Source organism: Tenrec ecaudatus, chromosome 5 (genome assembly GCF_050624435.1).
Source record: "Tenrec ecaudatus isolate mTenEca1 chromosome 5, mTenEca1.hap1, whole genome shotgun sequence".
Classification (NCBI taxonomy): Eukaryota; Metazoa; Chordata; class Mammalia; order Afrosoricida; family Tenrecidae; genus Tenrec; species Tenrec ecaudatus.
In genome coordinates this window covers 149962961-149989280 of record NC_134534.1, presented here as the reverse complement: position 1 = coordinate 149989280, position 26320 = coordinate 149962961, and the positions used below count along the sequence as shown (strand labels likewise).

General features: G+C 42.0%; 2 protein-coding genes across 4 annotated transcripts in view; one reads left to right on the top strand and one right to left on the bottom strand.

Annotated features, from left to right (window-relative positions):
- Positions 1-4905: 4905 nt before the first annotated feature.
- The window catches only part of NR2C2 (nuclear receptor subfamily 2 group C member 2), a 98306-nt gene continuing 76891 nt past the window's right edge, over positions 4906-26320 (top strand). The window contains exons 1-2 of one of the 3 annotated variants that reach the window (XM_075550071.1): positions 4906-5294; positions 21980-22063. In XM_075550071.1, the coding sequence (XP_075406186.1) occupies positions 22004-22063 (60 nt within the window). In that variant the 5' untranslated portion in view covers positions 4906-5294; positions 21980-22003. The remainder of the gene's footprint in view (positions 5295-21979; positions 22064-26320) is intronic. The other 2 variants (XM_075550072.1, XM_075550073.1) reach the window with 2 other exon arrangements.
- LOC142448976 (thymosin beta-10) lies at positions 8244-8626 on the bottom strand. The gene has a single exon (XM_075550762.1). The coding sequence runs from the start codon at positions 8549-8551 to the stop codon at positions 8417-8419; it is 135 nt and encodes a 44-aa protein (XP_075406877.1). The 5' UTR covers positions 8552-8626; the 3' UTR covers positions 8244-8416.

Sequence of the window (26320 nt, the reverse complement as noted above, 5' to 3'; positions counted from 1 at the left end):
AAGTATTTCTTTTTCCAAATAGGTTTCTTGATATTAAGCTTTCTTTGTGAAGTTATTTCCAGAGAAAACACTTTTTCCTCTCTATATAGAGTAAAAATTTCTTAGTAAATGATACAGAGCAATGTTGTTTTTTTTTCCAGAGCAGTTTCTTGACAAGTTCTTGCTTGGAGAAAAGTTAAATAGTACATATATATTTTTAATTTAACATAGCATTGTCACACACACACACACACACACACACACACGTACCCCTACTGAAAGGTACTCCCTTCAAAACTTGTAGGAGTCACGAGCAAGTATAGAGCTTTAGCAGCTTCCATTACTGCATGCAAAGCACTTAAACATACTTCCTTCAACACTCATCCATCCTGGGATGCACTCTGGGCTGAGTCTCCTGGTAGACTCCATAATCCGTTACAGCACATCTGAATGTGGTGAGACATTGAGGCTGCTCATCACGGTCACCCTCCTCAGCTGAAAAGTTTTCTTGGTCATCTTGGAAGCTGACACCACTCATCAGACAGAAATGCACTATTGACGGACAAATACTAACTTTCCTTAGATGAGTTATAACTGAAACATCACATACAAATCAAGTTTAATATTGAAAACTAGCCCTAAGAAACACTGATAGTAATCAAGATTAGTTGACTAGCTACAAAGCCAGTTCAAAACTGCCACTCCATAGAGGAAAATGAGGCTAGTCCTGTAAAAAGTTAGTCTCAGAAACTCACAGCGGCAGTTCCACTGTCCTATATGGTCACCATGTCACAATTGATTTGATGGCACCGAGGTGTTTTTAATGTTGGCTGGAACTGCTTCTCTTTGGTAAAACACGTGCTATGTGGTATTGATTTCATCGGCCTTATACAAACAGCCTGAGAATTGGATATTCCCCACTCCTGCCTATAGACAGTGGCTGCCCTTCCACTACCTCCAAGGAAAGTTTTATTTGGAAAGAACAGCTTAAGATTAAGGAACGCCAGGCATAGCTGAAAGCAGGTTAAGATACTTCACTAAAAACATTAAGATTAAAGTCTTATGGTAGAATGCTTACCTATCATGCAAAGCAAAGTTTAAGTACCAACCAATAACATCATTAAGTAGCTACTTGCCATCTATCAATAGAGGTTTGTGTGGTGCTGTGAGGTACGTTGCAGTGGAGCTTCCAAACTAAGATGGACAAAGAAGGAAGGCCTGGTGATTGATATCTGAAAATTAATAAAAAACCTATGGATCACAGTGGTCTAATTTGCAACTGTTCCTGGTGCAAGACTAAGCATTTTTTTCCATGTGCACTGGGTTGCCACTAGTTGGGAACTCTGCTTCTTTAGCCCTGCTCAGCATTCAGAAAGTTGGGAGCCAGGCTTAACACAGCCCTGCCCCTTCGTAAGACACTGGAGGGTTCAACTCCTGTTTCCCAGCCACGAAATTTCCTCCCTGTGGCAAATACATGAAAGGACTTCCCAAGTTTGTAGGGAAAAGTGAAATGCAAAAACAAATGTAGTTTTTCCATAAACTTTACAGGTCTAGTGTTTGCTCAACACCCAAACCCAAACCCACTGACACCACTTGCTTCTGAATCACAGTGACCCTACAGACCCCGGGAAGAACTGCTCCATAAGGTTTTGAGATTGTTAGTCTTGGCAGGAGCAGCCTCATCTTTCTCTAACTAGGTGGCTGGTGGGTCTTAAGTAAGCACTCATCTTGAGGTTAACTGCCAAATGCTTAAGCCATTGCCTTTGTAAACTAGCTCTTTTGAGAAACCAAGACACCATCCTGGGTCCATAATCCAGGTGCTGAGGACAGATTTCCCTTGGGCTCTCTAGGCCTCTCTACTGTCATTCAACATATACATTCTCACATTAATTTAGGAATTCTTTAATTGCGTCAGGAAATTATACTGTTATCCCTACCTCATAGACATCTGTTTCTATCCCTGTTCTAAGTAATGTGGAACTACTACAGAATTACAGATGGGGATGCAAACACCAAAACTAAACCCAGTTACCCCTACAGAGTTCCTAAGATGGCAATCTGTATGGGAGTGGGAAGCCTCATCTTTTTCCTTTGGAGTAGCTGGTAGATTTGAACCTTGAACAGTCCAATGCTTATCCCACAGAGCTCCTGGACGCCTTACAACTATAAACAAACTCAAATTCATCACAGAGTCGATTCCGATGCAGTGACCCTACAGGGCAGGGTAGAACTGCCCCTGTGGGTTTCCTAGACTCAAACCCTTTACAGGAGTAGAAAGCCTCCAGTAGCAGTGTGTTGGGTAGCTAGACAAAGAAGGGTAGAAAATCCTACTGTGGCAATAGGACAGAAGACCTACCTGGAGAACATGGGAGGGGGGGGTAGTCATCAAATTTTAGGGAAGTAAATAGGATATGCTGCCATTTGGACCCTCAGCCCTATTAAAGTCAATGTTTCATCTTTGGGAGCAAAAGGCAAGATCTGAAGCAAAGAGGGGCCCAGCTCTTTCAAGGAACCTGTGTTGTAAGACCAATTTCCTAGCCTTCAGCGAATAGATTGTAAGGTGGAAATCATCCACTTTACTTTCAGACTCCCTGAGTAGAAAGACCAGGCAGTCCTAGGCTAATAAAGAAATTTCCAGACTGAGAGCTCGTAGTAAGGCAACATTTTAAAATTAAATAGAACATAGGCTATAATATACTGTAAAAGAAGGGACCGTGAACATGTGCATTTTTTAGTCCAATTTTCCATAATATGCTCAAAAGGGTTCATGGTCTACCTAAGAAATCAAGAGCTACTGCTCTAAGAAGTTTGAGCCAAGTACAACTTGGAAATAGCGTCTCAAAATTAGCAAAGGCTTGGTCAGATACTAAAAGGGCATGACAACTCTTAGGAAATGGTCCTGGACCATCACCCCACCAGAGAAAACCTTTTTCTTTCCTCTTCTTGGGAAGAACAAGGATGCCAGTTTGGGACCTCTGACCCTTTCTCTTTAAATGGAAGCTAAGACGGCCCCCACTCTGGCCTCTGAGCTGTGCTGGTCTCTGAGAAAAGCTGGTGTACTCTGCAAAAAACCGAGGTGAGTGTGGGCGGGAGAGGGTTTGTTCCCCTATCGCGTCCTCAAGGACAGAAGCAGCGAAATTCACCACCACTTACTAGCTATGTGACCTTGGAAAAGTTATGTCCTACTATTGACCTCTTCAGCTGAAAATACAGAATGAAACACTTACCTCATAGGGTTTTTGGTAAAGCTCACACAGGATAACATGGAATCATAAGAAACATGCAATCTGGTATTCAGATTGTATCTGTTCACATTCCAAAGTCTTAAGAATAAGGAAAACAACAAATTTATGAAGTTTATTTTATAAACATACATCGGTTACACAAGGTACATACACAGAAGTGCTGTGGGTTAAATGAATCAGAAAAATATAAGCCATCAATACTTACACCCAAACCCACTGTCATGGAGATTTTGACTCAGTGACCAGGCAGCCTCATTTTCCTCCCTAGGAGGTACTGGTGACTTCAGACCCTACAGTTAGCAGACAAATGCCTAAAGGCAGCATCCTAGGTTCCTAAACAAGTCATCAAAGAATCATTAATTATTTAATATTTAAAATTTAGTACAACTATGACAGTTATTCCCAACCCACCCCCCAAATTCTCATTGATGTGTTACTTTTTCTGGTTTATATAAGATTATTACTTCACAGCCATACAATAGCCCATACTTGCAAATACTTACCATCAAAATACTGTTCCCCCAGGGATATCACTAGACAGTTCTAACTCTCACCCAACTCACCTATAAACCAGGAGGCTATCTCCTTACTTCCAGAAATGGTGTGGAGGAATCTTCTGACAAGAGGATTTCTCCACAACACTTCTGGAAGTCAGTCCAGCTTCGGGACGTGTGGCTCACCCAGCCACTACAAATTCAGTTTTTCTGAGGACCAGGAGGAAGGGAAAACAGGTATTTTGGGCATTTTCTATTGTATAGAAATATTCAAAATTAGGGTTACCCTGATAAAAGCCCAAAGTTAATCTACCCATCTTGCAGTATTAATAAAAAAGTGCAGAAAAAAGTTTATTTCCCCAGAATATGCAGCTATCGTGGAGCCCAGTTTAAAAACTTCGGAGCATCTAAACAAGTAACCCATGGGCACCGTCTTAGGGATGTCAAAGCTATGACTTGGGGGGGGGGGGGAAGGGGTGGAAAATCGGCAAAGAGCAAGCTCCCTAAGGTCAAGGGAGGCCATTTTCTTTATACAATTTAAGCAATTTCTGTCAAAAGTTGCTTTGCATACAATTTTGTGGTCACCGTTTGCAGTTTCCAAACCTCGAGGGAGAGGGCATCCCGCAATTAAACCCAACCCGGGTCGTATGTTAATTAAGATCATAAATACAGCTTGGCGTTTGCACTTCAACGGCGACATCAGCGCACCCTGGAACCCGCAAGCCCTGAATAAAGCCAAAGGCAAGATTTCACAGCCACCCAGGACCCACCTATCTCCGACTTAAGGTGTGTGTGTGGTCCTCCAGCTGCGAGGATCCCTCCTGCCATCCAGGGTGCCCCGCTCCTCCCAGCCACCACCCCGGGCCGGGGGCGGCGATGGGCGGGGACTGTCCCGGGGGCGCGCCCCGTCCCCACCGGGCCTCGACGGCTCGCCATCCCCGGGCGGGGCTGGCTGGCAGAGAGATAACGGTCCCAGGTGGGGACAGGTTTCTCTGCCCACCCAGTCTCCGCCGGGCCGAGGATGCGGGCCGCGCGTGCGCGCCGCCGGCTCGGCGAAGAGCCCGAGCGTCCCAGGCCGGCGAGCGCGGCGGCGGCGGCGGGCGGACAGCGGGCGGCGAGCCGGGCCCCGGGCGGCGGGCCGTAAGGGCCTGAGCGCCGGCCGCGGCGTTCCGGTGCGCGCGCGCGCCTCAGCCAATCGCGTGCTCGCCCGCCCCCCGCGGCTGCGGCGAGGCTGGCGCTGGGAAGAGGAAGAAGAACATTCGCCCTCCTCCTACCAGCGCGCGGGCGGCGGCGGCGGCGGCACCGGGGTCACGAACTCTGACCTTTCACTGACAAAAACAATAACAAACCCCCCCTTCCCCGCGACCCCGGCGGCGCCCCCGAGCCCGCCTCCGCCGCCCCGCTCCCACCTCGGCGCTTGGTCTCCGCCAGCTCCCCTGTGAGCCCGCGGCCCCCGGGGCTCCCGCCAGCCGCCAACGCCGGGAGCCCGGCCTCCCCGCGCCTGCCCTCCGCGCCGGGGGCCGCCCGCCGCAGACACGGGACCAGCTTCGAGGTCGCTTTGGCGCCAAATCTTGAGGTAAAATTGAAAAAAGGTCGGGGCGGGCTCGGGCTGGCGGCGGAGGGGGCGGGCCTAGCGCGCGGACATGGAGGCGCCGCGACGGCGGCCGCTGAACCCGACCCTTTTACCTTTGCCACGGGGCGGCGGCGGCGGCGGCGCCGGACGCTTTGCATAGTGGGCCGGCCCGCTCCCCTCCCCTCCCCGCCCGGGCGAAACGAGCGGGCTCCCCCTGACCGGCCGGGCCGGCGCGAGGGTGGGGGGCGGAGGGAGAATGGCCGCGGCCCCGCCTCACTGTTGGCGTTCGGCCAGCGCCGCCATTTTGTTCTCGCCGGAGATGGCTCCGGCGGGGCCGGGTTTTCCTCCACCTCCTCAGTCTCCCCGAAGTCCCTCCTTCCGTCGCTCCCAGGCTCCTCGCCACTCCAGCTTCCCGCTTGCCGTTGGCAGCCACCGCGGCCCAACCGCCGTTTTTTCCAAAGGGAGGGTAGAGTTAGAGGAGGAGGGCGGGACTGGGGGGGAGGCCTCCTGAGCGACGGCTGAGCCGACCAATGGGTGTACCGCTTGGATGGCCGGGGCTGTAGCACCGCCCATCGGGGGTCCTGTGGATTGGCCTGGGCCGGAGGGGGCGGTTCCGTGCAGCCGAGTCCTGACAGGGTGGGAGAGGGGCCGGGGCGCCACGTGGGGGTGGGGCCGGGGCGGGGCGGGGCGCCACGCTCGGGGCGGGGGCGGGGCGCCGGGCACTTGGCCTGGCGGGAGGCCTCCTGCAGCCCGGACCTCGGTCTGGCCCAGTCTGCAGAACAATAGTCATGAAGGTGCGGGGCACCCTGCTTCCCCCGCGCTGCGGCTTGGGGAGGGGGTTGGTTTCCAGAGCTCGACCCCGGGCAGGGCGCCGGCCTGCCACGCGGGTGAATCCTGATTCTGAGGCCCCACTTAATAGACAGTGTCCTTGTCCGGCAGGGCCTTCTGTCCCATGATTGTGTGACAGGTTCAACTCAGAAAATGGAGTCCACGCCTTTCACAGATACGTAAAAAGGGTGTTATTGTTAGAATGTAAGGCCCCCTGGAGTGAAAAGCTTAAGTGTTGCGGCCTTGAAACCGGCTGCAGTGATTCTTTTCTCTTTGGATCATTAAATACAGGTTTACTTGGCTTTAAGCATTGGGATCTATCTGGAAAAGCTGCTGAATGCAGCCCCTGCCCTTTGAAGGGAGTTTCGGAAGTGAAAAGAGAAGCATTTTTTTTATTTTGAAATGATGAGGTGTAGTCCAGAAGGCCTGGGGCAGCTCAATTAGATGAGATGGTCCAGCAAGGCCCTTCTGAAGAGATGAAGACGGAACCGCACCAGACAGCACAACAGCAAGCAGAAAGGCTGAGAGAGAAAACATTTGGAGTGACTGGGAACCAGTAAGGTTGTGTCTGGAGGCTAGACGGGAGTAGCTCTGTGCTTTTAGTTTTTTCAGTCAAATGACAAAAGCAGTGAAAAACAACTTCAATTTAATCATAAAAAAGAAGAGAGCCACGTAAAATCCAACCGTGAAATGAACCGCTGGTAAATACATGGCTTGGAGGAGAAAGCCTCCGAAAAGTACAGTTACTTGGAGATCCAGATCCTTTGTCAGCTTCATACAGCTATCTTCATCAAATATTTGCTGAACTCCACTAGTACCTTGGGCACTATGGACTAGGCTGGGAAAACAAAGATGACCGCAACACCAATTGGTGTCCTCAAATATTTGTGAATATGATGCTATACACAAGTTCTATTATTTTCATTTCTTGCTCTGTGTGTGCATGTACACAGTAGAACTGCTTTATAGGGGTCTTTTTTAAAGACTGACCTTTTAGAAACAGACTCCTAAGTCTGTGTTCTCTACATGATGACAGAACTTTCTAAAATTGAGGTTTAAATGAGTTGATGTAAATAAAACTGCTTGGCATATGGTAAAACCCAAACAACTGCCATTGAGTTGATTCCCATTCATAACAACCCTGTATTGGATTTCCAAGGCTGTAATTTTTCATAGGAACAGATAGCCTCATTGTTCTCCCTCAGAGGTTGGTAGGTTTGAACCATGAGCCTATAGTTAGCAGTTCAACATTTATTTACCCAATAGTTCCACCAAAGAACTCAGTAAATTTTTGTTTTTATAAAACACTTGTTTAGTGCAAACATTGAATTAAGTGATATTATTCACTACCATCAAATCAGAAGAACTGTTCCATAAGGTTTTCAAGGCTGCAATAATTACAAAAGCTGACTGCCACATTTCTCCCACAATAACATGGTTTCTAACTGCTGACGTTTAGGTTGGCAGCCAAGCACTTTTAACTACTATGTAACCCTCTAAAACACCTCTTACTCCCAATGGGTCAGTTCCGACTCACAGGGAACCCATAGGATGGAGTAGAACTGCTCTTTTAGAAAGCCTGGTCTTTCTCCTGAGGAGCGGCAGGTGGTTTGAAACTGCTGACCTTATAGTTAGCAGCCCAACATAACCACTACACCAGGGCTCCTTTAAATAATATAGGCAATGAATATTTTAGACAATGTGGAGTGTAGGGACTAGAACAAAAATAGATGTTTTGCAATTTATAAAGCTCTTTTCCATATATTACAATGTTGAAGCCGCTTAAGAACTTGTAATGGTAGAGCCCTTTTCCTGTTCTCTAAATACGCTTGAAAGCTTACCTCATTTCCTTATCTCTGTTGTAGACACACTGCCCTTCATCTCCTTAATAGTGTGGCTTACTTTGTGTGCAGGCCCTTTGCACATGCTATTCCCACAAACTAGAGTGCTCAAAGGCAAACCCCCACCCCATACTTATATGCACCCATATCTTGGTCCTGTAGCTCTTACCTCCAACATATCTTCCTGAGGAAAGGCCTCCCTGCATTCTGCATTCTTCACTTCATAATAACTTTTTTTTGCCACAAGGTGTGTTTTATTTTCATTAATCATACAAATCATACAAATAATTTTCTATAGTATCCCAGGGCAGACCGGAGAATTTGATAGTCCCTTCGGAGACCCGGAGGCCGGTGGGTTCACAGTGCAGCTTGTCGCTTGTGTCCATCTTGCAGGTGACTCTTCCTCCACCTCAGTCTGGTGGACGATGGAGGGGGTGGGGGGCGAATCCTCCCGGATTAGGAGATTTCACTCCGCTTCTCCTGCTCAATGGTCTCTTTGGTCGGCAGGGTGTTCTTCTCCTGCGTCTCCGTTTTCTTCAGCTTGGCCTTATCGAAGCTGGCAATTTCTCCCATGTCTGGCTTGTCTGCCATTTTCTTAATGCAATCCCTGGCTTCCGGCTTCCAGGCGAGCTCCCGGGCGATCCCGCTCTCAGCGCTGCAGCAAGAGACCCATAATAACTTTTATCTTACTTTGTAAATAGAAATTCCTTATGTGATTGATTCATTGACATATCCATTTTGCCTCTTTACAATGTAAATAAAAGGAGTCATTTTGCCTACCATTAGCTTTATAACACTTAGCTGAGTGTCTGACACTAATGAGTGAATGAATTGTTAGTAATTTATGATATCAATCATAACTAAGTTGTTGCTCATTAACGTATACATTTTTACAGTCCGAATAGCAGCACCAGCAATAAAATGTCTGCTGTATTTGGATGCATTTATAAAGTGCTTATTAACATTGACATTGCTTGGAGATATAAATATGAATAAGATGACCCTTTTTTCCCACTTATATTATCATTTCTAGTTGGTATGTTTTAGGATGAGATGGCTAATTTTAACAATTAATTAAATTACAAGTTAATTGCATGAACGTTAATTGAGCTCATCTATAAAAAAAAGAAAATAAGCCATTTACAATTATGTCATTTACTTGACTGAAGAAACAAAGCACCAAATTAACATAATTATCTTGAAATTAAAATTTTTGTTTCTATATCACAAGGAAATCAGAAATCTAGGAAGAAATATTTAGTGGATTTTCAGGAAATTGTGGTTTGGAAGTTTCTGTAGCTGTCAGTTTCAAATATTTATCTTTATAAATCTTTGCTTTACCAAGGTTAAATGTAGATTTTGCAACGTACCAGGAGGGAGCTTCAAGAAACTCGGGAAATTGCCGTTTTCTTAATTTCATTTTTCCATGAACTTTTGAAGTCTTTACTTATACTATCAGCTCTCTACTGGAAAGTCTGGTAAACAATATTTTTGTTGACTTTAGTATAATACAGATTTTCCAGATGAAATGACTGTTATATTTTTAAATCAATAAAGTCTCATCTAAAGATTTGTTTAATCTATTTTGAATGTTTCTTTTATATCCTTTTCTGGGATTTTTGGTGTCACTTGTTCAATTCACCACTTTAAATTTCTTGAACTAACTATCCAAGGCAAGCAAGTAACAGATAGTGAAAAAGCTACATATTGTCTTTTACCACTAAATTACTTATTTTTTGCTTTCAGCAGTTATATTTATAATGAACACGAAACTTTGTTTTCCTACACGGAACCTTTACAAAAAGAAGAAAACACTCAGGTTTTAAGACTGTGGAACATTAACATTTGTCTCCCAGGCGTCAAATGGCAATGGGCCTAATGGAAAGAGCTTGGGGTCTGGAGGCAGAAAGACTTGCCTCTGAAACCTTAGATTGTTAGCTTACAAGGACCTCTGGTAGAATGGTGGTTACAAGTTGGTCTGCTAACTGCAGGGTGGGCAGTTGGAAGCCACCAGCTGCTCCTGGAGAGAAAGGGGTTAATTTCTACTCTGGTAAACAGTTACAGTCGCTCACTCAGGGGCAGTTCTCAACCTGTGGGTCATGGCCCCTTTGGGGGGTTGAATAACCCTTTCACAGGGATCCCCGGATTCATAACAGTAGCAAAATTACAGTAATAAAGTAGCAATGAAAATAATTTTTTGCTTGGTGGGGTTCACCACAACATGAGGAACTGTATTAAAGGGTCCAGGCATTAGGAAGGTTGAGAACCACTGCCCTATAGGGTTGCTATGGCTGGACAGTGAGGTTTTTTTTTTGGGGGGGGGGTTCCTTGACTTACAGAGCCCTCATTTATAAAATGAGGTGGAGCCACTTGTTCAAATGATCATTGATAGCAAGGGCAGTAACTGTTATAGAACAGCCCCTCCCTCAACCTAAGCACAGAGACAGTGGCCTGTGTCTCGCTGCTGGGATGTTGCCATATCTTAAGGGCTTTCCTTTTGGATTTTAATCTCTGAGGTCTAACAGTTACTCTTTAATCTTATAACCTCTCTCAAAGCAAGCACTGCCCAAATAAATTTGATAAATACTAGAGGAGGAGAATTTGTGAATATTGGGTCATAGAATCTCAAAGTTTCAAGGAGTTTTAGAACCTGTGTAAGAATGATGTGGCCAAAAAGAATGATATGGCAGTGTCTGACCTCTCTTCATGAAAGGGAGGGGAAATCTGCCTCAATAAGCCAGGGCTCCTCTAGTTCTTTAATGCTACCCTCCACCACCACTATCACGACCCCAATTCTACCTTACAAATCCGGCTAGGCTAGAGCATGTACACTGGTACAGATAAGAGCTGGAAACACAGGGAATCCAGGATAGATAAACCCCTCGGGACTAATGAGAGTAATGATACCAGGAGGGGAAGGGGGAGGTAGGGGGAGAAAGGGGAAACTGATCACATTGATGTAAATATAACCCCCTCCCAGGGGGATGAACAATAGAAAAGTGGGTGAAAGGAGACATCAGTCAATGTAAGACAAAAAAAATAATTTGTGAATTATCAAAGGAGTGCGAATGGGGGGATGAGCTGATACCAAGTGCTCAAGTAGAAAATGTTTTGAAAATGATGGCAACATGTGTACAAATGTGCTTGATACAATGGATGGATGTGTGAATTATGATAAGAGCCCCAGTAAAGTGATTTAATAAAAAATAAGTCGGGAAGTCAGACATACCTCCTGTCCAACCATTTTACTAATTCTGATACCAACTGCCTCTTTCATGGCATATAGTATGAAGTACACTACTACTCGCCTGGGTTCAATCATTTATTGCAGTGGCCTACACAGAACTCATAAACAATATATGGGGTTTATTAAGGAGGTGACAGGTTATAGTTCAGCATTAGGGAAGACCCAGAACCAGAGTCCAGTTCTTTGATCGGGACAACTTCTCAGTTGTGCCACCAGCAAGCCTCTCTGGTCATTGGCACCTCTGGCCTCTTGGGCCAGCAGGCTTTGCTCTCCTGCCATGCTGTCAAAGGTCACAAAGCTCTTTACCGCTAGCAACACGTGTCTGGAAGCACCCACTCTAGCAGCAAGCTTCCAGTCTGAAGGTACATAGATTTCTCATTCCACTGGTCAGGTAGCTTAGCCTCACCAAGTACCTAGAGGTACTTCCCTTGGCTAGTTAAGCCTCTTGCCAGAAGAAGCCTAGCTTTCATGGGTTGGGAAGCCCACCAAACCTTCCTATAGATCTGATTCTACTGCTGCTGCTTCCTTATTATTGCTTCTCATTCTCTTGTTGTGTCCAGTGTTACAGTTTTTGCTGTTTTCTCAGTCTGGACGGTCCCAGTGCAGGAACTAAAGAATTTGTTCCATTCTTGCCTCTTGTTCTACTAAGTAAGATCTCTCCTTTCTACCTCTGGGATATCTCATTTTAACCCTTAGCAGAATGGCAAAACTGACAATCAGTCCCTTTATTAGTTATATACACTTGCTATGCACCTTATCCAATCCAAGTACCTTCTTTGCATAAAGACACTGGCTAGAAAGGCCATATAAAATCTATCCATTACACCATAACTTGTTAAGTATACATTACTAATACTAATCATGTAAAATTCCCCTGCCAGATTTTAATCTCTTTATCGTTGATTATGAAGGACATAATAGTTCTGCACTCCACCCCCCACCCCCCCACACACACACCCGTCCCGTCCCCACCTCACACAAATGATCAACTTTAACCTAATCCTTTCCCTGGATCCCTTATCTCCTACTGATGCTACCTGCTCCCTAGCCTCCCTTCAGCTGCCCTGGGTTTTGGAAAGTAGTAAGTATCAGAAGGTCCGCATCATAAGACAGGACTGCCCAGATACAATAGCTCAAGTGGGAGGAATAGAGAGACGTTCCGTGATTAATGACAACTTGCTGGTAATGCTGATTCAGCATTTCATTCCAAGTATAAATGTCATTCTTTCTTGTGTGGACTAGTGGGGAGTGTGAGAGAGAATGTTGTGGCCTAGAAAATGGGGCAAATTGTCCCTAAGCATGTAGAAGAGCAATAAGGACTCTTGGTATAATACTCAAGCTTGAGGACTTTTGTCTCTTACCTGGCTGCCTCCAGATGCACCATAAAAAATGCCAATAACTGCTTCCTTGTATGTAACAGTTACATAACATTTTTATCTGCTGAGAAAGATAAATACCTGATACTGGATAGTGTCTTAGTTATCTAGCTATCTATTGAAGTGATCTAGTGATGCTATTGAGGCGCCCTGGTGTCTTAGCTGGTTTATAGTTTACACATTGTACTGCTAACTGCAAGGTCAGCAGTTTGAACCAGTAGCCGTTTTGTGGAAGAAAGTTGAGGTTGCTACTCCTGCAAAAAGTTAAAGTCTTGGTAACTGACAGGGGCAGTTCTACTTTGTCCTATAAGGTCACCGTGAGTCAGCATTGATTTCATGGCATGGAGTTTGAATTTTGTTTTGTTTTGGGTTTTTTTTGAGTACTGCTATAACATAAATACCCAAAGTGGGTATACGTTCCTTCGTCTCTTTTCTGTGAAGTCCTCTCAGTGCAATATCACTTCCTCCCTGTTTCCTGCATTCCTCTAGCCCCTTTGAACATTGCCCCCAGGTAAATGCTGCTCCCTTGATCCCAAATGGTCAGTTATTCTAAGGTGTGCACACTTCAGTAGTGTTAATAGTCCCCTTACAGACCTGCCAACTGTTTGGCTGAAAATTGAACTTCAGGGGTGAATTCTGTTCCAGACCCAAAGGTTGGTCAAGGCCCATAGTCCTTGGTTCCACCAGTTGCTGTCTGACCAGCAATCTTGGTCTCCTTCATGATTTTGAGTTTTCTTCCATAGCTTTCTCCCATTATATCGGACCATCTAATGTAATACTTTTCAGAGCAGTTGGTGGTGGGAGTCAGTCATCATATAGTTCTTCTGGTCTTAGGATTATGAAGACTGGTGTTCTTGCAGTCCACTTGTCCATTGGATTGTTTCCATGTATCTTTGATTATCATTATTCTGGTGGCATAGTGATTATGAATTGGCCTGCTAACTACAAAGTCAGCAGTTTGAAACCACCAACAGCTCCAGGAAAAAAATGGTGTTGTCTACCCCTGTAAAAGAGTTATTGTGTTAGACCAGGTTGACTAAAGAAACAAATCCAGGGACACTCATGTTTAAGAAAGAGCTTTATATCAAGAAGTAATTGAAAATAAGGAAAACATCCCAACCCAGTCCATAAATCTGATACTAGTCCATAAGCCCAATTTTAGGCCATAAATCCCTCTTCAGACTCAAAGCCACATGCAATGATGCAGGAAGATCACAGGTTGGTGGGTGCAAAGCCTGGTGTATCCAGTGGCGGTAGATGCATCTCCAGGACTCATGCAAGCCTCCGAGTGATTCAACTGCAGGAAGGTGAAGGCAGAGTGAGTGGCACACGTCGAGAGACATTTACCTTGGTGGCACCTCCAACGTAGGCCATCAAGCTGTGACCTCTTCAACAGGCTAAACTCCACCCACATCTTATGGTGCCATGTTGACGCAAAAAAAAAAAAAACTATCGCAGTTAGATTCTAGGAGACCCAGAGGGGCAGTTCTACCCTGTCTACTAGAGTTGTAATGAAGCAGTGCAGGCTGGATGGCAGTGAGATGAAAGATCTAGTTTTCAGATAAGGGGAGACCAATAGTTGCACTTAGATAGTTGCTCAGAAGTTTTTAAGACCCCAACACTAACCACCACAGTAGGATGTACAGTTCTTTGTTACCCTTACTGGGTCATTTTGCTCCCTAGGGGGAATGCTAGAATAGTTCAGGGGCTGCAAACGCAGTTACTTCATACTTTATCCTGGACAGTGGGCTTTAATACAAACATTTTGAATTGAGGGGAACTGAGTATCTTTTTCTATGAAAAGGAGGCAGTATATGTATGGTGCAGACCAGGGCTGCTCACACTTTTTCAGTATGCGAGCTACTTATAAAATGATCAAGTCAAAGTGATCTACCAACTAGAAAAATGCAAAACATTTTTATTTATTAAATTCATAAATGCATTGAGAATTCCTTATATGTACAATGTATCTACCTTGCATAACTGCATGAGTCCACATTGCACAACACAATTAACTATGTACATTTTTGTCATGACCTGAGTTTACTCTGATGACTTACACTGAATGGAATGAGCCAGGGATGCACAGTCCAGACAGTAGCTGCTGACAGCCAGCCTCAAGCACACTTCCAAATGATCATCAGTCATGGTGGAACGGTGCTTGGATTTAATTATCTTTATGTGGGAAAAGGCTGATTCACATAAATAAGTAGAGCCGAGTAATGCAGTCACATTTTCTCATGTTTGGGTACTTTCCCTCTGAGAGTAAGTTCCAGAACTGTTCATGCGCTCTGGACTTCAGAATGTTGGCTTGTAGTGTCAAAATCTCCCATTCCGTATGAAAGTGGTAATTTTTGTCTTCTTACTTGGTCCAGCTGCCCCACTCATTTTAATACCCTTTCTTAAGCTTAAGAGACAAAAAAATGTCTAAAAATTGTCGTTAACTTAGCTTGTCAGTTTTGCTGCACGTAATGCAGTTGTTTGCACATGCATTTGACACCTAAGATTGCATCTCATTGGCTGCGCTGTATATCAGTTAAGTGACGGGATTGATGATAGGCTTACGTCTTTTTTTTAATGCCATGCAATCTACCCACACTACATTTACAGTCGACTAGTAGATCTTGATCGACGTATTGAGCACCCCTGGTGTAGACCATAGGTTTCCAAACTTATTTGGCCTACTACCTTTTTTTGTTTTGTTTCAGAAAAAAATTATTTTATGCCCACACCATGAAAAACTTTAGTGCTATAGCCCATACTCCACGATACAGTGTTTCGCAGCTCCCTGCATTGTTTCAGCACTCCCCAGAGGGGGTGTGGTAGTGCCCACTTTGGAAAGCATTGCTGTAGATTTTGTGGACTATATGGACTATACTTTGATTAAATTTTGTCCCCTTTCAGCTTCTGTTTCTGGGATCCTTGGTGAGCTCCACATGGCTTGGCATTTATCTTCTTGCATTTCTAATTCTCACTGTGTGTCTAATCAGCTTGGTTTATAGTTCAAGACACCCTATACTGATGTGACCTCATTAACATAATAAAGAAAATCCTATTCTCATATGGGATTATAGCCACAAGTGTTTTCTTAAAAAAGGAAAAAAAAACTTCCAACTCACAGTGACTGGGAGAGAACAGAACTGCCTCTTAGAGTTTCCAACACTGTAATCTTACATGCTCAGAGTGCTGACCTTTGTTTCTGTTGGCGGCTCAGCGCTTAACCACTATGCCAACAAGTTCCTCTCCTATAAGCAATAAACTTCAAACTCAGTGCCATGAAGTCAATTTTGATACCTGCTAACCCTGTCAGATAGAGCAGTACTTCCTGTTTGGGCTTCTGAGACTTGATATCTCTGCTGGAGTAGACAGCCTCATCTTTTTCCCTTGGAGCCAGGAGTGGTTTCAAACAGCTGCTTGTGTGATTAGTGGCCCAGCATGTAACCTACCTACTATGGCACTAGAGCTCTAGCAACAATACTGGTCAATCACTTATTTAAGAATTAGTGTTTGTATGAATCAGTTATTAAATTAGCTAATGTATGTAAATATTTATTGCCTTAGGCATAGTGGCAACCCATAAGGCCAGTCATTCAAAACCACCAGTTGGTCTTGGACACTCATAGGGGTGGTTCTACCCTGTCCTATGGGGTCACTATGAGTTGGCATGAACTCAATGGCAGTGTGTTGTTTTTGTGTGGGGTGGGGTGGGGTGTTGGTAACATAGGAATGCCATGGAGCGGTGAGCTACTTCACCATTCCCATTGCTGTTCTCTCTTGGAGATCAGCTGTGTAGTGTGGAAGAACATATTTTCTGTCGGGCACAGTGGGAAATCATCCGACCCAAAAGCTAAATAATCTCTGAATCTCAATAGTGACAAGGTATACTTATCTGAACTTGATCTTAGAGGTATCTTGGTTAGCATCTTTTCTATTGATGAACATTCATATTGTTCTAAACCTGTCGTTTGATTTCTACTTCTTGATTGGAACTCTTGTTCTGGACCTTCAAAATTTAAGTTCTATACTTTAACATTTTATCTTTTCTTGGGTCATTTTACTCTTTGTTTTTTATTTTCTGTTAATCACAGCATAATAAAAATTACATGGAATATTTTTACCTGTTCTATATCAGTAGCATTTGGCAAATAATACTAGATTAAAAAATTTTTTAATATTTATGAGATTTTATTATAATTCAGCCTGTTTATTTTGCCCAGTTATTTAGCATAAATAAGTGAATTACAAATGTATGTGCAGAGTGTGTGTAGATGTGTGTGTGCGCATACACATGTAAAAATTTAATGTGGAGCTTATGTCAAAATGAGAGTTCTGGTCGTAAGACACATTTTACGGTTTGAGTTATTGCTTTCAAACATCTCTGAGAAAGTGAAGTGGCGCCATCACCTTGTAACAACAGTAGCTACCAGTGTATTGAACCAGGAACAGCTCTTCACAGAAGGATTTAAGATTTAATCTTCACAGTGACCTCATATGGTCCAGTACCAGAGGGATCAACTTAGTACTAGAACCTCAGCATCAAATATTGTTTAGATGAGAAAATATAAGGATGGCAGATACTTTGTTATATAATAATGGGCCCGGCCATGAAATACATAAATATAGATGATTATAATTATTTCATTGTGGAAAGAAAGCAGGCTCTTCTACTCATACCAATGTCCCAGGACTTGCTTATTGTTTGTTACTTGAGACAGCAGCTCCTAAGCCTGCCCCTATGGGGATCATAGTTGGCTGTCCTGGCAACTATCTGGAGAGATAGGTGTTTCCAGCCAGAGCTCAACTTTCACCTTCAGTGGGGTCTGTAGCCCTAAGCTTAATTGAAACTGGTTGCAAGATTTAGTCAGGTTTCTTGGAACAGGTTATTTGAAGTTAGCTTGGAACAGGTAATTTGAAGTCACCATTGCGTTCTCCACTTTTTTGTTTTCAAAGGAGTGGCATCAATCTACTTGAATTTGGAAGATTGTATGTTAGAAAGTTTACTGCCATGAAAGGCCAAGCAATCATGATTTTATTTCCTTCATTCTATGATTTGTATCACAATCATATACTATGTCCTATTCTCTGTCATTCATGTGCTGTATAGTAAAACCTTACTTGTTCTGTTGTTAGGTGGCATCAAGTCAATTCCAACCAATAGTAACCCTTTGCACAACAAACGTGACACTGCTGCCCAGTCCTGTCCCTTACTCACAGCAACTCCTCCTCTGGCATTAATATGTCTGACAGTGTTCTGCTTCCATTCACTCATTTGGTTTATGTTTAATAATCTGATTTCATCTCTGGCCTTGACTGTTGCCAATTACTGCTTAATTAATCTCCAACCTCTCTTTTCTCTACTGCCAAAGGATTTTTTTAAAACCCAGATATGATCATTTTGTTTTACCTTCTTAAACTACTGGTTATTCATCATTGTCCATGTCAGCCTCTGTCCCCCACCTTCTCCAGCAGCACCACACCAGAATGACTGGCTTGTCCTTGAATATGTCATTCTTCATACATGCCAGATTTTATGAGCTGTCCCTACTACTGAGAATTTACTCCCCATCATCCCTCTACACATTCATGGTAGCATTGTCTTCATTTATATATTTAATATCTTAGCAGCTAGTTCATTGCTCGTTTCATAGGAGTTGCTTAGTAACAAATGGTAGTTATGCATGACTTCAGTTTAAAATCACTGTAGGAAGATATTCTGAGCACCTTTTTGTTTTGTTTGCTTTTTTAAATAAAATTTTATGTTTTAGGCATAAGTTCACTGAACAAATTAGGTTGCTGCTGTTAGGTGTCATTTAGTTGGTTTCCTCTCAATATTCCTATGCACAATCGAATGAAACACTGCGTTGTCCTTTTGCACTATCCTTAAAATTGTTCCTGTGCCTGAGCCCATTGAGCCCATTGTTGTAGCCCTCGTGTTAATTGTATCTCATTGAGGGCCTTCCTCTTTTTCTCCACTTCTGCACTTTACAAAGCAAGATGCCCTTCTCCAGGGACTGGTCTCTCCTGGCAGTATGTCCAGAGTATGTAAAACAAAGTCTTGACTGTTCTTCCAAGATAGATTGGTTTGCCTTCATGAAGCAGTTCTATGTTCTAGAGGGTTTTGCTGAGTAAGAATTGACTAATTGACAGCAAGTTTGGTTTTGATTTTTTAACAATTTGTATACAAATTATTTCATGCCATTAGTTAGATTTTCATCATGTTTCAGCATTCTCATTATTTCCATTCTGTTTGTTCTGTTTCCATTTATCTAGCTTCCCTTCCCCTCCCCTCCTTGACATCTCATCTTTACTTTTGAGTAACTGTTGAAATGGTCTCAATACAGATAATTGTTTAAGGGAAGGGAGCACATTATTCATGGGTGATATTACTTAGTTTACAAGCCAATTCTATTCTTTTTCAGAAAAGTGACCTGCAGAAATAGCTTCCATTCCAAATTCAAAGGGTCTCCTAAGGCAATGATTCTCAACCTAAGGCAGTGATTCTCAACCTTCCTAATGCCTCGACCCTTAATACAGTTCCTCATGTTGTGGTGACCCCCTCAACCATAAAATTATTTTTGTTGCTACTTCATCACTGTAATTTTGCTGCTGTTATGAATTGGGCAACCCCTGTGAAAGGGTTGTTTGACCCCGAACGGTGCTAGTCTCAGGATTCTTCTAGTCACTATTAATCCATAGGTCTGGCCTTATTTTAGGAATTTGAGTTTTGTCCTATATTTGTCTGCCTTTCTTTTAGGAGCTTCTCTTGTGTGCCTTATTAGTGAGTTGGTAGTGGTAGCTGGGTATCACCTAGTTCTTCTGGTTTCAGTTTGAAGAAGTTATAATTTGAGTAGACTATTAGGTCTACGGATTATTTTTTTTCTTTGAGTCTCTGATTTTCTTCATTTTCTTTTGTTCTATATGAGTAGAGACCAATAGTTTTATCTTAGTTGGCCTCTCAAGTGTTTAAGACCCCAGATCATACTCACCAAACTTGACTGTAGAGCATTATTATTCAACTATGTTATGGTAATTGACTAAATTGTCTCCTGAGACTATGGTCCCAAACATTTTGATTCAGTAAACCAGACCTGTAAATTATTTGTATATGTCTAGGAAGCCTATGTGACTGTGGTTTGTTTTATATGTGGTTGTGGTTGTGTTTGTGTGGGTGGATTAGAGAAACAAATCTAGGGAGACTCGTGTGTTAGAAAAACTTTATATCAAAGAGCAATACTACATTAAGAAAACATCTCAGCCCAACCTACGTCAAGTCCTTAAGTCCATTATTATCCCATATGCTGATACTAGTCCATAAATTCCTTTTTAAACTCACACAGTCATGAAATGATGCTAAATGCAGGATGATCACAGGCCAGTGGGTGGAAAGTCCTGTAGGTCCAGTGGTGGTAGAAGCAGCTCAACACTGGTGTGAGTCTCCATGTGGCTCCTCCAGCTCCAGGGATCTGGCTCTTTTTAGTGTAGCTCCTTGTCTCTTGTCAACAGGAATATCTCACAAGGAGTCTCTGTGTGCCCCGCCTCCATCTCCTCCAAATGAAGTCATCAAACTGCGACCTGATTGATAGGCCATATTCTACCCCTTTGCTCTTAATAATGTCAGGTTGACAACAGATTATGTGACTACCACAGTGGTAATGCATACAGCACACAAATATGTATATATACAGAGAACTTAAATAATTCATACAGAAAATGAAAGCTCCCTTGTATATGCCTACACCTATACTTGCATGTGTATTTACTTGTATATAACTTCCTATACACATATATGCATCCATTATCTGTGTAACACTCATTTTATTTGGTTGGTTTTATGGTCTAACAGTTTTTTATGTTAATGATAATTGGACTTAACAGCTTCTTTGGCAATTGAACTAATTCATATATATATATAATATTGTGTCTGGAAGCATTCTTTAAGAGTTAAGAATTGAGTGGGCAAGTGCTGACCTTTGAAGACTCAGGTCTTTACCAAGATGTAATATACTGTTCTGTTCACAGTGCTAATAAAGTGTCCAGCCTATTGTAACTACTCAGTAGATGTTAGTTACCCTCAGTATTGTCATGCTGATCTCCACCCTAGCTAAGAATTTTTTTAAGTTTCATTTCTGTAGTTTTTTTTAATAAAAAGAATTTTGTAAATTTCATTGCAAAATTGTTCAGGATAAATTGTGATTGAGGAAGGGCCAAGCAAATTACCTAAGGTGTGCAACAGTAATATCTCATTTGTTCAGGTAAATGCTGGGAATAAATGATACCAGAGCTTTATATTAACTATGGTATCCAAAAAGTCAGTCGTGAAGTGTTTCTGATTGGTCCAGGAACTAGGATCAAAATGGACTCCTTTAAATGTTATAAAATTAATAGTTGTCCCTATGTGTTTGAATTTTAGTTCTTTTTCTTTTGTGGTCGTATAGTAAGTCAGGAACGTGGGTAAAGGGAGAAAGCATGAAAATGCTTGGGATGTTCAGGCAATTTGAGGTATCAAACAGGTAGATCAATGCCAGCTTATGAAAAGCATGTTAATATTTTCATGAATTCTTTGTGGTAGGGTTATTGAGAACTAAATTGGGGGTCTTGAGGGGAACACTGTCTTATAACTGGAAGAGATAAGGAGATTTGCATGTACAGCTGTCTCATCAGTGGTGTTTGCACTACTGTAACAAAAGAGATTTTGACCCAGGAAACTAGCACACTTTTTGATAGGTAGACTATCTTCACTTTTTCGCAAATGATGACACTATTTTTTCTCTAAGTAGAAAGCTGAATTATCTGACTTTCTAACCTGAGGATTTGAAAATATGAATTGATAAATTTAAGGGTATCATTTTCTTAGCACACCTTCGTGTACTTTCTTTTCTCTTTCATTGAAAATGATAGCATTTGCCTTTCAAACCATGAGTAAGGTACGTTTTGCTTCTCACATTGCCACTAGTAACAGAAGTGTCGCTAATGATAACAATCTAGTGCTCTGTTTCTGAAGTTGATCCCACACCTTTCTCAGATAGCCACCTTCTTATTCAGCATACTGTAACAAATCAGCAAGTTGTGATTCCTACTTCCCTGGACATAAACCAAATAGTTAGAAACCAAGAGACCTTATAATTAAAGTTCCAAATGTAGCTTTGTTTATATTTTTCAGGAGGTGTCTTGTTTTGATATTGTAATGTTTCCACTAATTATTATTATTATTAATTTATTTTGCTTATAACTGAAGAACTGTCACAGCATTATCAAGATATGCTTAACCTACTAACTCTATCTCCGGGATAAGGCAAAATCTACAAAAGACCATACCAAACATGAATTTTGACTAATATTTCACCAGTAGCCTAGATTTTCCCCACCTGATGGAAGTTGCTGCGTCTTTCCAAACAGGTTCTCTAATGATCTTGCTTCACCATGGCTACAAATATGGAGGGGCTGGTTCAGCACAGAGTGGGGACCCAGCAGGTGGCTGAGGTGAGTGACAGGGGCTAGCATAATAGCTGGCACCTTTACTTTTGAAAGGAAAAAAATACATGGGTGTGCTTTTTGTTTCAAAACTGTCCTAAGGAAGTCAGCATGTGATCCAAATCCAAAGTAAAACGCTGTGATGGAAGGAAAAAATTAAAATGTCAAAAGAGTATCCCTAATGCTTCTTTACATGATAAGGGTAGCTTAACTGCTATATTAAAGTCACTTTGAAAAAAATTTCATCTTGAATCTAAAACTAATAGGCTTCCAATGCTTTTCAGAATTGTAGGGAAAGTTTTACTTCTAATTTAATACTACAGATTGGTGGAAAAATGCTTCTATACTCAACAGCTATTATTGACCATCTACTTTCATGGGGATTTCACTAACTATTGAGAAATACATTAGTGAATAATCCAAGGTTTTTTCTTCAGCATGCCTAAGTCTGGTTAGGAAATAGTTCTAAAATAAGTAAGGGTAGCTTTTTGTGGGGGGGGGGGGTCTACCAAAGGTGGGTGTCATGATGAGTAAGCATTTGTAAGACAAACCCAAATGCAAGTGGGTGAGGAACCTCGTGGTGGTTGTATAATAAATCAGAAACATATGTAAAGAAACAAAACATGAAAAAAGCTTGGAATGTTCAGGTAACTTGAAGTGTAAAAGAGGTAGACAAGCCAGATGATGAAATGTATATTAATCTATACTCATTTAATAACATAGTCACCCTGAGTATTCACTCAGTACAAGTCCCTGTGCTTGAAGGTTAATCCTCAAAACAGCCTTTTGAGGTTAATACTATCCTTATTCCCATTTCATAACTGAAGGAGGAGAGGGTAAAAGATATAGGGCACATTGTAGTAGAACTGAGATTTTGTTTCATACCTGTATATCATTTCTTCCAAAAGCTCCTCCAATTAACCACATATCATACTGGACTATTGGAAGACTTCAGATTTGTTTTCTTAATTAACATATTTTTAGGGCAAAGACAAAGAATGGACAGTTTAAAGAGTGGATTTTTTTTTGTCCACTTCCCAAGAGTGGATTTTTTTAAAAGAACTGAATATGCACATTTAAAGCAATAAAAATTATGAGCAGGAGTAGATTTTTCAGATTTAAAATCAAAATTAATGCATTATTTATGTTCTCCCAAGAAAATAAGGATGAATATTGATAAATAAGAAACAAGATAAACCAAGTCATATCCATTTCAGCTGAGCTGATTTTGATACATATCAACCCTATAAAAACTAATCTCCCACAGGGTTCTTCCCAGGTTGTAATCTTTACAGAAGCTTACTACCATAGCTTTGTTCCACTGGCAGCTGGCCTTCCAGTTAATAACAGAATGCTTAACTCTGCTGCATCAGTAAGGCTCCTTTGAAAGCACATACATTTCATAAGTTTGTTAATGTATGATACATTTAAAAGGACTCTCAGAGCTATTGAAATATTTCAAAAATTGGATGAAGCATTGGAAGTACTCGCTTTTGTATGCCAAGAAATTTGGATGATAGCTACCTGGCCAATTGACTGGAAGAGATCCATATTTGTGCCTATTCCAAAAAGGGGGGGAAAAGATGATCCAGGAGAAAGTTGAAATTATTGAACAATATCATTAGTATCACATAGCAGTAAAATTTTGTTAAAGATCATTCAGAAATGTTTGCAGCATTACATTGACAGAGAAATGCTAGAAATTTAATTCAGAAGAAGATGTGGCATGAGGGTTATCATTACTGATGTCAGTTGAATCTTGGCTGAAAGCAGAGAATACCAGATAGTGTTTACTTTGTGTTCTATCAACTACAGAAAGGCATTCAACTGTGGAGTATAGCAAACTACAGATAACATTTCAGATGGGAATCTCAGAACACTTCATTGTGCTCATGTGGAGTGGTACATAGATCAACAGGCAGTCATTCAAACATAATAAGGAAATGCTATGTAGTTTAAAACCAGGAAAGTTGTTTATCAGGGTTGTATCCTTTCACCATACTTATTCAGTCTGTGTACTACGCAAATAATCTGTGAAACCATAATATCTGAAGTGTAACTCAGTATCAGTATTGGAAGGAGGCTTTATTAACATAAGATGAACAGATGATACAACCTTGCTTGCCAGAAATTAGGCAGATTTGAAGCACTTGCTGATGAAAATCAAAGATTGCAACTTTCAGTGTGAATTGCAACTCAATATAAAGAAACCAAAATCCTCATGACTAGACCAGTTGACAATATCATAATAAATGGAGAAAAGATTGAAGTTATCAAGAATGCCATTTTGTTTGGATCACAACCAATGCTCATGGAAGCTACAGTCAAGAAATTAGATGAAATATTGCATTGGGGAAGTCTGTATATAAAGTTTTAAAGAGTATGGATGTCACTTTGAGGATCCACTGTGACCATGGTATTTTCAGTCACCTCATGCATGTGAAAGTTGGAAAATGAATAAAGACTGGGCAAGACTTGATACATTTGAATTGGTGAGAATATTGGAAGGACCATGGACTACTACATAACAAACAACTCTATCATTAAAAAAGTACAGCCAGAATTTTCCTTGAAAGTAAGGATGGTGAGATTTGACCTCATGTACTTTAGGCATGTTATTAGGAGACACCAGTCCCTAGAGAATGATATCCTTGGTAGAGTGTCTAAGAAAAAGAGGAAGACCCACATGAGACAGACTGACCTTGTGGTTGCAACAATAAGCTCAACAACAATTGTGAGACTAGTGCTGGTCTAGGCAATATTTTATTCTGTTTTACGTAAGGGTGCTATGAATCAGAGCCAACTCACTGATACCTCACAGCAACAAATACTGATCACACGTTACTGTAAGCAGAGAAGACTCAAAGCACTTGTTGCTGAAGATCATAGACTATAATTTCTTACTATGGATTATATACATCAACAGAAAATTACAAATTCCTAAAACTCGGCCAATAAGCAATGATAAATGTGAAAAAGATGGAAGTTTCACGGATTTATTTTTTACTTGGATCTATAATCATCGCTCATGGTAACATTAGTTAGGATATCAAACAGTATATTGTACTGGGTAAATCTGCAGTCAAAGAACTCTTTAAAGTATTGAAAAGCAAAAATGTCATTTTGAGGACTAAAGTGCCTCTGACACAAGCCATGTTATATTCAGTCACCATATATGCATGCAAAAGCTGGACAGTGAATAAGGAAACTTGAAGATTAAGATACTTCTGAAGTACGGTGTTGACAAAGAATATTGAATATACCATGGACTGTCAAAAATAAACAAATTTGTCTTTGAAGGAGTGCATTCAAGAATGCACCTTAGTTATCAGCCATGAAAGAACAAAAAATCATATCATTGTGTGCTGCACACTTCCAAGATACAATCGCTGAAGACAAATGGGTGCATAAGCAAATGTGAATAAAGCTGATGATGCCTGGCTATCAAAAGATATAGCATCTGGGGGCTTAAAGGCTTGAAGGTAAACAAGGGGCCATCTAGCTCAGAAGCAACAAAGCCCACATGGAAAGAAGCACACCAGCCTGTGCGATCACGAGGTGATTAAAGGATCAGGTGGAACAAAAAATCTACTCCTAGTGAATGAGACGGGGAGTGTGGAGTGGAGACCCAAAGCCTATTTGTAGGCCATCTGTGATCTCCTTGCAGAGGGGTCTTGGGGAGGAGACGAGCCAGACAGGGTGTGATGTAGCAACGATGAAAAATACAACTTTCCTCCGCTTCCTCGCCCTCCCCCCTACCCCTAACAATCATGATCCCAATTCTACCTTGCAAGTCTGGCTAGACCAGAGGATGTACACTGGTACAGATAGGAACTGGAAACACAGGGAATCCAGGGCGGATGATCCCTTCAGGACCAGTGGCGTGAGTGGCGATACTGGGAGGGTAGAGGGAGGGTGGGTTGGAAACGGGGAACCGATTACTAAAAGGATCTACATGTGACCTCCTCCCTGGGGGGTGGACAACAGAAAAGTAGGTGAAGAGAGACATCAGATAGGGCATGATACGACAAAATAATAATTTATAAATTATCACGGGTTCATGAGGTAGGAGAGAAAGGGGAGGGAGGGAAAAAATGAGGACCTGATACCAGGGGCTTAAGTGGAGAGCAAATGTTTTGAAATTATGAGGGAAATTAATGTACAAATGTGCTTTACACAATTGATGTACGTATGGATTGTGATAAGAGTTGTATGAGCCCCTAATAAAAAAAATAATGCTCCTTAGGAGCAAGGATGATGAGACTT

What these genes read in the sequence shown, in the direction of transcription:
- LOC142448976 (XM_075550762.1), bottom strand. Translation starts at nt 8,551, where the DNA reads ATGGCAGACAAGCCAGACATGGGAGAAATTGCCAGCTTCGATAAGGCC.